Genomic DNA, 17,119 nt, shown 5'->3' with positions numbered 1-17,119 from the left:
TGACAAATACATGCTAATTGGTTTTCAATTTGAATTTTAATTTTGGTGTCATGAATCCCCAATTTAGTAGAATTAGACCTTAAAGTTCACTTATTTAATGGATTAGTAATTTTAGGATAAGGTCTTTTTAGGTGCTCAAGTCATCAGTAATAAAGGAGTAGGTATTATATAATGCATAGTAAGTGTTGCAAACTTGTAAAAAGGGAATCCATAGTCAAGAGAATAGAAAAAAATAGTGCATGCTAGAAATCCATCATCTAAATTGTAACACCCTCACTTTTATTATCTTGTCTTTGGGAAAAATAAGAATTTTGGTGTAGGACTTCTTACTCAAGCAAAACAAACATTTTCTGAACTGGGCATTCTGGAGCATTTTCACTTAAGCAAGATAAGTCTCACTCAAGCAAGATAGGATAGAGTTGCCCTAACTGTTCTCTTACCCAAGTGAGAAGTGGTCTCCCTCAGGTGAGCAGCAACTTGCCCAAACGAGGAGTTACAATAAAAATAGGGTGCTCTCTAGACCCATTCTCGCTTAGGCGAGAGTATCAGAAAAACTATTATCTGGTTTGCTCGCTCAAGCGAGAAGGAGCTTGCTCAAGCGAGGATGTGCTCGCTCAAGCGAGAGTCTGCTCACTCAAGCAAAAATGCGTGGATTTGAAGGGTATTTAAAGTTTTTCGCATTGAAAAATTTTACTTTTCACAAAATCACCCCTCTTTCTCTGATTTCTCTTTTCTCTCCCTCTTGCCTCCCAAAGAAAGCCTTTGAAACCGCTAGATTTCTCTCAGATCTAAACTTAAATGTCTATTCCACTCAAATCTAAGTAAGTTTTTGAAGCCTAACATTCAAATCTCATTCTTATTTCTCTATTCTCTCTACTTATAATAGTAATCTACCGGTAATGTTAAGAAAAACTCTAGTTCTTGGATAGTGTTCTCGGTCAAGACGTGGAGTTTCTCTTTGAACCCCATGAAGAAGTTAGTTCTTAAGTAAAGGAAGTTATTCTCAAGCCCAAGATTTCATTTTATATGGATTGAATTGGAGAAAAAAATAAGATGATTTCTTTTAAATATCAATCTATAAAATTTTCTTGAAAGTATCAGTGAAAATAGATTTTTGGTATAAGAGAGCGTTTTGATTTGTGTGAAATCCTTTAAAACTAAGTTTATAATAAAAGTTGTGAGCAAGAATGAGTTTAAGAAGTTCTATAGGCAAGTTACTCAAATTCTATATGTAATGAGGCTGAAAGTTATTATCTCTGTGAATAATTTGTGTTGAACTATGAAAAAGTATAAATACTAAACTTTAGGCTAGAAAACTTATTCAAGACCGAGAGAGTATAAACTCCAGCAATATATTCTGAATTGTACGATTTAGACTGAGTTTGAGGGTGTCGACCTTTGACGTATTGTGTTGATTTGTATGATAATATATTTTTGTTTTATGATTATTGGTAAACTTTTTGGTAACACTTGGCAAGCGGACCAAGCTTTGATGTAGTAATTTGATATCGTCCTTAGGGATTTGGTGATAATAGTGATTTCCTTTCTTGTTGTATATAAAAATATAAAGAATGTGATGAAATATTGATTTGTTCTAAAATATATAAAAGCGACAAATTGAAATTTAGTAGAAAACCTTATGCAAGAAGAGATCAGATTCAAATATACTTTCTAACACTTTTATCTTCATTGAATAAATATGATTCCAATTCTATTACTTTCACATTCATTACATAACTTAACCAGATCAATCAAAATTAAGTCCTAAGGTAATTAATCCTACAACATGATTCCTCTATGTTTTAAGATTAATACGTTGCATTAAGAATAAAACTTGAACATATGTTGCTAACAACCCCAAGTCTATTCCTAGTACAAGTGATTATTAGGTGTGTGATTCAGTTTGGGTTTTCAAAAGCATTTCCAAATAGAATTCAAAAGCCAAAGATCATAAACTGGGTGATCAAGCCGAATTAAGCATTAAGAATAGAATCACACTCAAGTAAATAAACTGAAAATCATATAAACTCACGAAGTAATTGAGTTAGGAGTTATATTGAATCCAATCCAAAAGGAATTAGCCACTCATAATGAGGGCCATAGCAAGATGCAGACTGAAATTACAATGAAAAAAAGTGAAGATGCGATCCTTGTTCTGAAGCGATCCTTCCCTCGTCTTCCGTTGCTCCGTTCTTCCTTTTTTTCTCCTCCGAAAAGTCCCTTTTTTCCCTGATCTATTATGTTTTTTTTTGCCTTTTCCACTTCCTAAACATTTTTCTTTTATGGGTCTTCAAAACAAGGAGAATTCGAACAGATTTTAATTCCACGACTATAGCTATGGATTCACCGCTGTAACTGTAGCTTTGGCTTGTACTAATTCTCTCACGACTGTAGCTGCAGATTCACAGCTTTGGCTGTAACTCTCTGGAATCCTCCTTTTATTGCATACTTTCATGGCTGTAGCTGTAGCTGTGGCTTTGGGGCTGTAGCTCTGAATTTCAGACTTAACCAAATTCTGCACAAAAGAGAGATATTTTAAAAGAAAACACTACCACTCTTGTGACTTCTTCAATTAGATTAATTCATCCAATTGGGAGTTAAATATACCTAGAATTATTTACATTTCAATCAAAAAAACGTGCCAAATTAATGATAGAATATGAATTTCTAGCACTTAACAATTTCCCCCAACTTACTCTTTTGTTTGTCCCTAAACAAAACAAGGACAACAACCCGAAGCCAACTTGCTAATTACTTCTTTATCAACAAAAAGAAAGTTCACCAATCAATTCACTTTCATAGGACCATCTTTAATTCACTTGAAGTGCTCCTAAAAATCAATCATACTTAACCACAAAACTCACATGACAAGTCAAACATAAACACTACAAATCAGTGACCAAATACGATTCTCACAAGTGTATAACTCTTATGAGTGAGTGTTTCTCTCTTTTCCACTCATCATTTCGATGAACATAAACATTGATATCATCTCTCTACTATCACTCTTGAAAAGAACATTAAGGATCACAAGGACTTTTAAGTGTTACAATGGGGCCTGACTAACAAGGAAAGACATGGTTTTTCTAGTTAAACGAAGTTCCAACTCTAGAGATCAAAATGAACATGAATAACATCAATCAACAATGTTTCATTCTCTTCAATTTTCAACTCCAATCACATCTCTCAGCTCAATTTTTTCCTTCAAATTCCACTTTGACCCTCACAATTTTTCTTGCTTACTTAGGAGAACCCCTTTTTCTTTGAAACTTTATTTTTTTTGTATATATATATTATTTATTTATTTATTTTTACAAAATGAAACACTAGATAGGTATTTCTCATTTCAACACTTCATAACATACTATTTTATTTTCCTTCAACCCTGTCCTTTCACTCCCCCCAACTTAACCCAAATTCATTCCATTATGCTCTTAAAAGTTTAGTAAGGGTGAGGAAATTAACAGTGTATAGGCTTTATGGCTTGAACAAATTATAAGGCTCAAACAGGGGTCAAAATTGATTTTTCACTTTTACAGTATAGTTGTTTGGCTCTGAGTTCAAAAATTTTCAATAAACACAATAAAATGCCTTGATCCTTTCCAAAATTTCTTATAAGAGCAACCATTTCAAGACTCAACCAATGCATACACATATACTATGATGATGGCTCTCAACAATGTTATAATATGTATCATGTTAGGTACTCTCACTCACTAGCTTAGCTAAATGATTCAATCACTGATCTTTCATGTGAAGTTAATGAAATGCTTATGAAATTCCATAATCATGCACAATCAATAGAATGTAACCACAAGATGAGCATTAAAACATTATTATTATTATTATTATTATTATTATTATTATTATTAATTTTTTTTTGAAATTAGAAGTAACAACATTATTGAAAAATAAAAATTTTAAAATTTTAAGTAATGTAAAAATAGAAATTTAAAATTGCAAGAAATGTAAATGCGAAAATTTAAAATTGCAAGGAATGTAAATGGTAAAACTCTTTCTCAGAAGTCTGATTACTCAGAGTCGTCCTCTTCCTGATCATCTTCTTCCTCATCTTCATACTCTGCACCTTTCTTCTCCATCTGATCTCCAGGCTGCACAGTGTGGGCTCCACACTCTTGCACTCCATGTTGTTGTGTTCCACCCCCTCTAGAAAAATTAAGACAGTCCCCAGGCCATAGAATTTGTTCGACAAATATCTCGGGTGTAGGCCATGGGTACAGACTAGCTCTAGTTTCATCCTGGTGGCATGTGTAGTTGTAGAAGTAAGAATGGAGAGTAAGTTGCCCTCTATGATTAGCTGATTGATGAATCTGTATATGGCGGATGTGTACCATTTGTAATTGGTGCTGCTCCTGCTATTCTTGGTACCTTTCCTCTACTTTTTGGGCCTGTTAGGTCATGAAAGCTTGCATAGTTGACATATCAAAAGAAACTTGTGGCTATTCGGGTGGGGTGTGAGGCGAAGGCTGTTGTGAGTTTGGCTGGAATTCTCTTTTGTTTGTAACTTGAGCATAGACAAAGGCTTGGTTGATGGGATTTTTTATGGATTTCAAGGGCTTTGGTATGACCACTTCAAATGCTTGCATAACCCCGTGATCAAACCTGGGAATGCAAGGGGCTTTGCCACCCCTTTTTTGGAAGGTTTAGATAGGACAATTGAGTGATCTCCTTAGAAATTATAGTTGCCAAATCCACATCTTTCTTTTCAAGAATACAGTAACTGAGTTTAGCCTTTGAAATGGTGATGTCAGAATAATGGCCGCTAGAAGCGATATTATGAACAATGACTATCTGCCACATTCGAACTAGAGTTTTCAGATTAGCCCTTAGAATAGAGGTCAGTTGCCCTTTTGTACCTTGTCGAAACTAGCCTCCTAGAATGTAACACCTTCATTTTCTTTATTTAAATAAATAAACTTTTATGTGAATAGAAAATAATTTACTTAGTTTCGCTCTCAAACTCCATAGTAACATAATAACAAAATTTGCAAATTTCTTCTTGTGAAAGTTTCATATTATTCCAAGGGTAAAATTTTGAAACTTAAGATAATTAGATAAAATTTAACTTTATTTTTAACAAAACATGTAGCTCACTACGAATATATATAAAATTGGGATTTTTGCTAAGGATGATAATGAAATAATTTCAACGAAATTGATCCAAGTACCATAAATTCTAAATCCAGCCTTTAAAATCCTTTACACAATTTAGTTATCACAAATTACAATTTGAATAAAATAGTACAATTTCTCAAACATTTCTAATCTCTACAGAGCAGTCTTCCCTTCAATACCCTTGGACTATGATTCTAGGACGGGCAGATACCTTTCTCTCTTGACATCCATCACCTAAAAATATTAGTAAGGGTGAGTATCTCCTGCCCCACTAAATCTCTGGTTTAACATAAATAAATACTTACATGCATAGACCATACTTAATAACACCAATCAACAGGGATTAATTCACAATAACACTCAAATCACACGTCTTACTATCACAGAATAATACACGCAAGATAAGCAACCAATCATATTCGCTAACTTTCATAACATGCATCTGCTTACTATCATGCACGTCACAATACATGTTTTACACCATGTCAATTGACATGTCACCACACATGTGTCCCAATCACACCCGTCGATGTATTACAACACATATATCGCGACAACATCAACCAACATGACACAATGCATATATTCCAACTGCACCATTTCTATACTATCTCATTCACATCACCCTTTCACATTCTTTCCACATTTACATTCAATGTCCTTGGGATCCCTTGAGGACTTCACAACTTAGATAGCTACCAGTTAGCAGCAACAACACGGATACACGTGTGCCGACCCAGTCCCTTCTAGCAAAGGTATAGTCAGGAGTCTCGTCAGGAAATGAGTGTGTGGCCTGTGAATGCTTTTATTTTCAGCAAATCGTTGTGCACTATCCACATAAGCATTCACCACCCTCATTTCCCCAAGATTTCTCAAATCTTCTCTGGACTCTATACCCCCAGTTGTATCACTATAGCTATCTAAACTTACCACCATATTTCTCACTCTTTCCACGCTCTTTTATAGAGCAACGAGTCATAATACGTGAGCCTTAACCAAATAATTTGGTGTATTACAATACATATATTATGAGTACGTCCTTGGATCGTACCACAATACCTATATTGCAATTACATCTATTCATCTATTCTGACTCCCATATTACAATTACTTTTTCCAGCATTTCATTCACATTCATATTCGCATACGACACACAGTGCCCACATTCAGTCACAGCACACAGCACATAGTGTATATTCGTTTTCAATAACATTCAATATGTCATCTACACCCATTTCTAACCATTTGCTTTATTCAATCATCGATATGCTCACACACACTTGCATTTATGTCACTGGTTCGCTCATTCGGCATACTTCAACTATTAAACAACATATATACAATAATCATGTCATTCATCATGCCAGCATCATCAACTAATCTCAACATACCTCAATCATCATTAAATATTCATCCAACACAAAAATTCATCACACAAATTCACACGTCACACAATCAATACAAGGTGCTAGAGGTCGGACACCTCTAGACTCAGCCTAGTCGTACAATCCATCACTCACATTTCTCAATAATAGCCATAAAGTCATCTATCCTAAGGTTGGGCATTATTCTAACTACTCCCAAATGACATTTTCGCATTGAAAGTGTAATATTTCTTCAAGAACATATTTATTCACAGCCTCTATTACAAATTACATTTAGATAGTAAACAAAATAGTTATGAATCCCTCATTTTAACTACCTAAGAAAGGTTAGAGTTTGGGATTTACTCCCCCTTACCTTAGAATGGAAACCCACCACGAAATCAATGGTAGAATAGCTCCCCATATAGATCCTTTGTCCCTAAACCATGGAAATCCCCATGAGAAACTTACCTTCAAGATTCCCAAACTTGATTTCAACCTTTAATCTAGCTCCCAAACGACTTTGGAGACAATTTAATTGGTAGGAATGGGTTAGGAGTAGAGAGAATCGAAAGGATTTCAAAGGGAGGGATGAGAAATGGGTTGCTCGAACCCTAAACCCTTCAAATACCCCTCTAATCGCGACACGCTCACTACAGCGACACATTCTCGTTGCAGTGATGCCTTTGTCGCTACAACAAAAAACTCAGGGAAAACTGCACATTGGTTTTTGCAGAATCTCGCTACAGCGAGACTGCATCCAGAAATGCACCATAAACTATCGCTTTGTCGTTACAATGAGAAGGCAACAGTTTCACGCCTTCTTTCCAGAGCTCTTTCGCTACAGCGAGACATCTCTCACTGCAGTGAGAACACCCTGTACTTGACACTTAGCCAATTTCTCAATCCGGTTCCAAACATATTCAAACACACTTGTACGCATCCATAATCATCTCACATATTTACACCACCATCCAATACACATCCTCATCAATAATTCAATCTTACAACCACATGGAAATTTCCATATATATATATATATATATATATATATACATATATAGTAATTAAAATATTATTACAAAATTTAGGGTGTTACATAGAAGACATAATGTACTCAGTAACTCTGCTAACATTCTCCTCATTCAAGGCAGCGTGCATCATCTTGAAATAGTCATCTTCTTCTGAAATGTTATGTTGAATCTCCAAATGGGAATTGATAGCATCTGGGTCATAAGGTACTCGCTTCCCTCTAATCTAAGAGATTCTATCTTTGGAGTTCATTTGAGTAGGGAAAGCATTTGCATAGAATTCCCTAATGATAGTATCATTATATTGCAATTCTAGCTCAACAATCTTGTCCTAATTCCTTCTTCTCAACTCATCATGAAAGTCTAGCACTGGTGTCAAGTTAGGAATGGGCCTTTTAGTTATTATTTGCCTATCTTGAAGATCTAAAATCTCTGTTGCTTATGTTTATTTTTGAACCTGTTGGGTTGTAAGGTTAAAGGTCTTTGTGGTGGTGTATATTATCTCTTCTCTTCAGAAGAATCTGATGATTGAGGATGAGAAGTGGAAGCTACACCTTTCCTTTTTCTGCTAGCAGATATCTCATGTGTGGGTTGTGACCCTCATGCTGCACCCCCACCTCTAGAACGAACCATCTATACCACATCATTTACAAAAGAATTTCACCATGGTTAGCATAGGGATGCAAATAAAGCTTTCAAACGGTTAAGTTATGCACATAAGATATACCATAATCACAACCATTTATCATTCAAGTATTTCCCAAACACTTTGCATGCACAATTCATCAATCACTAAAATTTGAACCAATCATCACAGAAATTATACAAATGCATTCCATCCATGACAAGCTTCTATGATATGTTTCAATAACCACATCATTTCAATGCAATCATCCCTTTAATCTCACACACTCATTTTAACAAACACCTTGCATGCAAATCTTTGAAGTGTATTTTTCAAACACATTTTCATTTATGCTTCAACCAAACTGTACAACAAGGTATCCACAACTCAAATCACGGTGTCTAGCACATTAGAATCAAACATCAAGGTATCTAAAACATGAAAATTTCACAATGATAATTTTCCAAAGTTAGGGTTCAACATATGAACCCCGGAGTTCAAAAATATATACACATGGAAGTAGGAAGCAACTCAATGATATTATAATACACTTACTCAGGCAAGATAATCCATTCCTTCAATGAAACCATCATACAATAAGAGAGGAGAGAAGCTTGGGTTCCTTCCATGGTGAACAAGGAAAAAGAAAAGTGGAAGAAAGGGAGGAAAAAGAAAAAAAAAAAGAGTTACCTTTGATGCCCAAAATTGAAGAAAAATGCGCAAGAAATTAAGGAGAAGTGGAAGAAAGGTAAAGGGTTAGTGATGGGTTTAGAGAGCGTAAGGGCGCAAAAGAAAAATGAATGAAACTGATGTTTTGAATTCACTTAAAGTGATTCTCGTGCCTCACCGCTGTAGCGATGACTTTGACCACTGCAGCGCTGGATAATATTACTTTTATGCCAAAAACAGAGAGTTGGCGCTATAGCCCTGGAATGAGCGCTATAGCTCTGGATAATTGATTTGGCAGAGAGTTGCAACTATGGCCCTGGAATGAGTGCTACAATGCTTACATCAACAATTGCTTTTAAGCTATTTTTCTGATAAAACGGCTGCAGCCATGAGTGAGGGCTACAACTATGAGACTCAAAAAATATGAAATCTTGAATCTTTATACTTCTAACTTTTCTTGATCATTGTCCTCCTACCCTATCTTTCTACTAGCTTTAATTCACTCAATTAAACAAACTAACATAAAGCAAATCACATTAACTAATCATCTAACAACAATGCACAATCTATATAAATGCATATCAAATTAACAAACTAACTAACGTACCTCTAACCAAATGCATATCAATGGTTATAAAAATGCTCAACTTTCACAACTAAACAAGCAAATGCACAACTAAAATGACTTCAATATTCAACACACACATACTTAATCACACAATATGGATAACACAAACTCAAATTCACACATAATTAACACTAAACACGCTAATTTAATGTCTTTAGCTTGACATTGCCGCATGATCTCCTTGAGATGTGTGATGGTAATGAGCTTTTCAACTTCACCACCCAAATAAGGCTTGAGTCTTTGACCATTAACTGTCCATGTTCTTCTGTGGCAGGTTCTTCATGTTCAATTGCTCCATATGGTTTAACAGATTTAACCAAAAATGGGTCTAACCACTTTGATTTGAGTTTGCGTAGAAATAGCTTCAATCTAGAATTGAATAACAAAACTGGTTGACCGGGTTGGAAGTTCCTTCTCACTATGTTCTTGTTATAATAGGCCTTTACTTTACTCTTGTATAACTTATTATTCTTATAGACCTATAATCTCAATTCCTCTAATTCATGCAACTGAATTTTTCTTTTTTCACCAGCTGTCTTCATGTCAAAATTCAATGCCTTCAAGGCCCAAAATGCCTTGTGCTCCATCTCCACGGGCAAATGACACGCCTTACCATAAACCAGCTGAAATGGAGTCAACCCAATTGGGGTCTTGAATGCTGTTCTATATGCCCATAGAGTGTCATCCAGCTTCATGGCCCAATCTTTTCTTGAACTAGCTACAATTTTCTCCAGGATCTTCTTTAATTCTCGATTAGAGACCTCAGCTTGGCCATTAGTCTGAAGATGGTATAATGTAGCCACTCCATGCCTCACTCTATAATGCTCAAGTACTTTTCTCAGTTGAGTATTACAAAAATGTGATCCACCATCACTAATGAGCACTCTTGGAGCACCAAACCTACAAAATATATTTTTCTTCAAGAACCTAATGACAGTCTTGGCATCGGCCTTCTGAGTAGCACTAGCTTCTATCCATTTTGATACATAGTCCACAGCAACCAATATGTATTCGTTGGAGTATGAAGATAGAAGTGAACCAACAAAATCGATCCCCCAACAGTCAAATAATTCAACCTCAAGGATAGTCTATAAAGGTAACTCATGTTTTTTTGAAATTCCACCTGTTCTTTGACATTTGTCATAACTTTTGCAATGCTCATCCTTGAAGAGAGATGGCCAATAGAATCTTGCTTGTAAAACCTTGGCAGCTGTGCGCTCACCATTGTAGTGGCCACCATATGGAGAATTATGGCAGTGCCATAGAATATCTTTGCATTCACTTCCTGATACACACCTTCTCAATAAACCATCAGATCCTATCTTGAATAACTAAGGGTCATCCCAGACACAGAAGTTAGAGTCTTTGAAGAATTTCTTTTTCTGGTGCAAATTATATTCTTCAGGAATGACTCCTACTGCCTTGTAATTTGCCATATCAGCAAACCAGGGTCTTTCACTCACCGCAAATAACTTTTCATCTAGAAACTCCTCCAAGACCTCACCTTCCTAACTGGTCACTTGTTCATTTACAAGTCTTGATAAGTGATCTGCAACATGATTCTCACAACTCTTTTTGTCTTTGATCTCCAAATCAAATTCTTGTAACAATAGAATCCACTAGATCAACCTAGGCTTGGAGTCAGCTTTTGTCAACAAGTACTTTATAGCTGCATGGTCAGTATACATAGTGATTTTTGAACCAATGAAATAAGAACAAAAATTTTCAAGTGCATACACTATAGCAAGTAACTCTTTCTCAGTTTTTGCATAATTTACTTGAGTTTCATTTAACACTTTACTTGCATAGTGTATGATATGAAAAATTTTATTCTTCCTTTGACCCAATGCAGCTCCTATTGCATAATCACTAGCATCACACATAAGTTCAAAATCATATTTCTAGTCTGGTGCTATGATTATGGGAGCTGAAGCAAGCTTTTTCTTTAGCAATTCAAAAGCTTTTAAACAATCATCATTAAAATCAAATTTAATGCTTTTGAGAAGAAGGTTACTAAAAGGCTTAGCTATCTTGGAAAAATCTTTGATGAATCTTCTATAAAAACCTGCATGCACCAAGAAGCTCTTTATTCCTTTGACGCAATGACCTCCACTTTGACTGGATCAACCTCTATTCCTCTTACTGAGATTTTATGCCCCAACATAATTTCTTCAGTCACCATAAAGTGACACTTCTCCTAGTTGAGTACCAAATTGGTCTCCACACACTGCTTCAGTACGGTGTTTAAGTTTTTCAAGCAAACATCAAAAGAGGATCCAAAAACTGAGAACTCGTCTATGAACACCTCAATGCATCTCTCAAGTAAATAAAAAAAAAATAGCTAATATACATCTCTGGAATGTGGCTAGTGCATTACACAAGTCAAATGACATCCTCCTATAAGCAAATACACCAAAAGGACATGTGAAAGCTGTCTTTTCCTAGTCTTGAGGATTTACTACTATCTGATTGTATTCAGAATAACCATCCAAGAAACAATAGTATGACTGACCAGCCAATCTCTCAAGCATCTGGTCCATGAATGGTAGGGGAAAGTAATCTTTCCTAGTGGCTTGGTCGAGCTTATTATAGTCTATACACATGCCATCCTGTCACCGTCCTAGTTGGAATCAACTCATTTTTCTCATTTCTCACAACTGTCATACCCCTTTTTTTAGGAACAACTTGGACCGGATTGACCCAAGCACTATTTGAGATGGGTGGATTGTACCGGCTTCTAACAACTTAACCACCTCTTTTCTCACTACCTCCTTCATGGTTGGATTCAGGCATATGAGGTTGGGCTACTAGCTTATAATCTTGCTATATGTGTATCTTATGCATACAATATGAAGGACTAATTCCCTTTAAATATGCTAAAGTCCACCCAATAGCACCTTTATTGGCCTTGATCGCCTCAATCAATTGATTCTCTTGCTCCTTTGACAAATGACTGCTAATAATATTTGGCTTCCCAATATCACTGTCTAAAAAGACATATTTCAAGTGAGATGGTAGTTGCTTCAGTTCTAGCTTTACAGGTTGCACTTTCTCTTCTTCCCTCACATCTTCTTGCAAATGAGCATTAGTAAAAGAACTTTCACCTTTATTCAAATTGTCAATACACTCTTGCACTTCCTTGTCTAAAGTCTTATCAAACTCCTCATCAGCATCAAACAAAACTTTTTCAAGTGGTGATGAGTTCCTAAGATTGCCTTGAGCTTTCAAGTACACATCATCCAATACATCAACTCTAAAACATTCTTTGGTACCTTTTAGAAACTTCATTGCTTCAAACACATTAAAAATAACCTCATTATCTTGAACTCGCACCTTTAGCTTTCCGTCATCCATGTCAATGATAACTCGGGCTATCTTTATGAATGGTCTACCTAGAATCAAAGGAACCTCTACATCCTCTTCTATATCCATTACTACAAAATCCACTGGAAACATGAATTTGTCCACCTTTACTATCATATCTTCAACTATGCCATGTGGAAGTTTCACTGATCTATCTGTTAGCTTCAAGGTCATCCTTGTAGGACGTACTTCCACATCTCTAATTTTCTTTAGCATAGATAAAGGTATCAAATTGATACTAGCACCAAGATCTATAAGTGTCTTTCCCATTGATAAATTTCCAATAGTCACTGGAAGAGTGAAACTGCCCAGATCTCTGGATTTCTGGGGTAGAGACTTCTGTATAATAGCATTGCACCCTGCTTCAAGCTCCACGGTTTCCTCTTCAAGAATCCTTCTCTTCTTGGTAAACAAATCCTTCATTAATCTAGCATATGTGGGCATTTCTTCCATAGCTTCAGTGAAAGGAATGTTGATCTGGAGCTTCTTCATATATTATCCAGAAATCTTGCAAACTATCTTTCTTTCTCTTTGTTTGATGGTGCATGAGGGTAAGGTAGGTCTTTAATAGGAACTGTCAAAATTACCTCATTGCACTTCTTCTTACTCTTTTCTTTTTCTACTCTGCTCTTTTCCTTTACTTTGTCATTTTCATTTTCTTTTTCACTCTCACTCTTATTATTTACATTCCCACCATTATTACTTTCTCCATTTTTCGTCTCAATCTATTTCTCAACCTCACCACCATTCTCATGTTCTTCTTTCTCCTCACTCTTTTTCTCACTCACTCCAACATCACTACCTACCACCTTACCACTCCTTATTGTGATGGCTTGGCATTGCTCCTTAGGGTTGGTCTTTGTGTTTGCTGAGAATGGACCTTCAAGCTTGTCAGCTAATTGTTTCGCTAGTTGACCCACCTAAACTTCTCAATTTTTTATGGAAGCCTCTGTATTCTTCTAGTTAGTGATAGATACTTGCATGAATTGATTTAGGGTGTCTTCCAATTTCCTGGTCGTCTCATGAATAGAAGGATAAGAAGCTTGTTGTTGTTGTTGTAGAGATCTCTTGGAAGTCTCTACTTCATTTCTCCATCCAAAGCCTTGGTTTTATTAGCATTATTCTTCTAGCCTTGATTTCCCTGCATGAAATTATTAGCATTCAAATTTTGGGAATTAAAATTACCTCTTCTTAGTTGATTACCCATATAATTGACTTCCTCTTCATTGGTAGTTTCTAAACAGAACCTATTTGGATGGTCTCCTCCACAGAAATCACACTTGAGTGGAGGATTGGTTTGAGGAGAATGTATGGCATGGAGTTGTTGTGGCGGCTTAGCCATTTTGTTTTGTCAAGGTTTCAATCTGTTGGGTTAGCAACTTATTCTGAGCAAGAATAGCATCATGAGTGTTCAATTCAATGATTCCTCTTCTTTGAGATTGATGTCTTCCATGTTGTGCTTGTTGATAAGAGGATGCTAATGACTCAATGATCTGCGTGGCTTTATTAGGATCTGCAGACATCATAGTACCACCAACAGCTGCATCTAACAACATCTTCACTTCAGGTTTGATTCCATTGCAAAAGAAGTTCAGTTGTGCTATATCTTCAAACCCATGGTTAGGATATTTTCTAAGCAATGATTTAAATCTCTCCCAGTATTCACAAAATGGTTCATATATGCTTTGCCTAAAAGTAGTAATCTCAGCCTTGGCTTTGATATACTTAGATGAAGGGTAAAATCTGTTAACAAATTTGTTCTCCACATCGCTCTAGCTGGTCAAACTTTGATTAGGATGAGATTGTAGCCATATTTTAGCTTTACCTGTCAAAGAAAAAGGAAACAATCTTAGATAAACAGCTTCTTCATCACCTTCTGGAATACCCATTGTACTGCAAAACTCATAAAAATTAGACAAATGAGAATATGGATCCTCATGGTCAAGTCCAGTAAACTGTTGTGAGCTAACTAAGCTGAGGAAGGTTGGTTTCAATTCCATGGCTCTGGAAGCAGTAGGAGCTACAATACTAGAAAAATGCCTTAGGCCTTGTTGTAGAACATAATTACCTAATGTCCTTCTTGGAGGTCTACCTGGTTCAGCCCCACCATCATAATGCTTCTTCTTCAGCCAACTCACGGAACGGTTGATTGGAAGAAGTTGAAGAAGATGAAAATATTAACTCTTGCTGTTGTTCTCGGAGTGTCTCCAATTGTCTAAGCCTTCTTGTTCTACTATTATTTCTCCTTGTCGTTCTCTTAATCTCAGGATCAACTTGTAATTCTTCGGCTGGAGTTTTTCCTCGCATATAAGAAATCTTAACAAAAGGGTAAATCCAAGTAACAAAATAATTATATATACTATAAATATTCACAAAATTAACTATTAACAAAAATTAACAAGAATTGAACGTTACTAAATATCTATGCCAAATCCCCAGCAACGGCGCCAGAAACTTGGTGAACTTTTTGGTAACACTTGGCAAGCGGACCAAGTTTCGATGTAGTAATTTGATATCGTCCTCAGGGATTTGGTTATAATAGTGATTTTCTTTCTTGTTGTATATTAAAATATAAAGAATGTGATGAAATATTTATTTGTTCTAAAATATATAAAAGCGACAAATTAAAATTTAGTAGAAAACCTTATGCGAGAAGAGATCGGATTCAAATATACTTTCTAACACTTTTATCTTCATTGAATAAATATGATTCCAATTCTATTACTTTCACATTCATTACATAACTTAACCAGATCAATCAAAATTAAGTCCTAAGGTAATTAATCCTACAACATGATTCCTCTATGTTTTAAGATTAATACGTTGCATTAAGAATAAAACTTGAACATATGTGGCTAACAACCCCAAGTCTATTCCTAGTACAAGTGATTATTAGGTGTGTGATTCAATTTGGGTTTTCAAAAGCGTTTCCCAATAGAATTCAAAAGCCAAAGATCATAAACTGGGTGATTAAGCCGAATTAAGCATTAAGAATAGAATCACACTCAAGTAAATAAACTGAAAATCATATAAACTCACGAAGTAATTGAGTTAGGAGTTATATTGAATCCAATCCAAAAGAAATTAGCCACTCATAGTGAGGGCTATAGCAAGATGCAGACTAAAATTACAATGAGAAAAAGTAAAGATTCGATCCTCGTTCTGAAGTGATCCTCTCCCTGTCTTCTGTTGCTCTATTTTTCCTTTTTTTCTCCTCCTAAAAGTCCCGTTTTTCCCTGATCTATTATGCTTTTTTTTGCCTTTTCCACTTCCTAAACATTTTTCTTTTATGGGTCTTCAAAACAAGAAGAATTCGAACAGATTTTAACTCTACGGCTATAGCTATGGATTCACCGCTGTAACTGTAGCTTTGACTTGTACTAATTCTCTCACAGCTGTAGCTGTAGATTCACAGCTTTGGCTGTAACTTTCTGGAATCCTCCTTTTGTTGCATACTTTCATGGCTGTAGCTGTGGATTTGGAGCTGTAGCCCTGAATTTCAGACTTCACCAAATTTTGCACAAAAGAGAGATATTTTAAAAGAAAACACTACCACTCTTGTGACTTCTTCAATTAGATTAATTCATCCAATTGGAAGTTAAATATACCCAGAATTATTTACTTTTCAATCAAAAAAATGTGCCAAATTAATGATAGAATATGAATTTTTAGCCCGTAACAATTATGTGTTGAAATAAAGAACTTAATTTTGTATGCAATTGATGAAAATCATATAGGTATTGAAATAAAGAAGTATGCTTTGTTATTAATATGTGAATTGGACTAAGTCTGGATATATGAAATATTAGATATGCGTTCCTTAATAAAATGATTAGAAAGATGATGGAAAATATGATAGTGCATAGAAATATATGAGATGGATGTGAATATATGAAAGTTATTGGTGAATGAAACTGGTAGAATTATGTGAAAGTATTGAGAAGATGTAAGTAAAAAAGGGAAAACTAATATGTGTCATAAAAACACTGATTGGTGCGATTATGATATATTTGTTGTAAATATATTGATGGGTGAGATTATAACACATATGTTATAGTACATTAATTAGTGTGATTGTAACATATGTATTAGAATAGTATGATTTAATATACCACTATTGAGATACTGTATGGATAGTTTAGGGATACATTGAGGGTCAGGTCTAAAGTTGATTATGGAAATATGGGGGAGAGTGGTAAGTGCAGTTTACTGATATGTACATGATGTAAAAGTGAGATACCTTCACAGGCCTCACACTCATTTCTTAACCGAACTCCTAACTATACTTCTACTTGGAAGGTTG

At 35.4% G+C, this 17,119-nt stretch overlaps 1 protein-coding gene across 1 annotated transcript; it reads right to left on the bottom strand.

Moving 5' to 3' along the window:
* Positions 1-12,276: 12,276 nt before the first annotated feature.
* Positions 12,277-13,308, bottom strand: LOC113849518. The gene has a single exon (XM_027479473.1). The coding sequence runs from the start codon at positions 13,306-13,308 to the stop codon at positions 12,277-12,279; it is 1,032 nt and encodes a 343-aa protein (XP_027335274.1).
* Positions 13,309-17,119: the final 3,811 nt, after the last annotated feature.

This window comes from Abrus precatorius, unplaced genomic scaffold, assembly GCF_003935025.1.
Source record: "Abrus precatorius isolate BTA unplaced genomic scaffold, Abrus_2018 Scaffold9, whole genome shotgun sequence".
In the NCBI taxonomy this organism is placed as follows: Eukaryota; Viridiplantae; Streptophyta; class Magnoliopsida; order Fabales; family Fabaceae; genus Abrus; species Abrus precatorius.
This window is presented reverse-complemented; position numbering and strand designations above follow the sequence as displayed.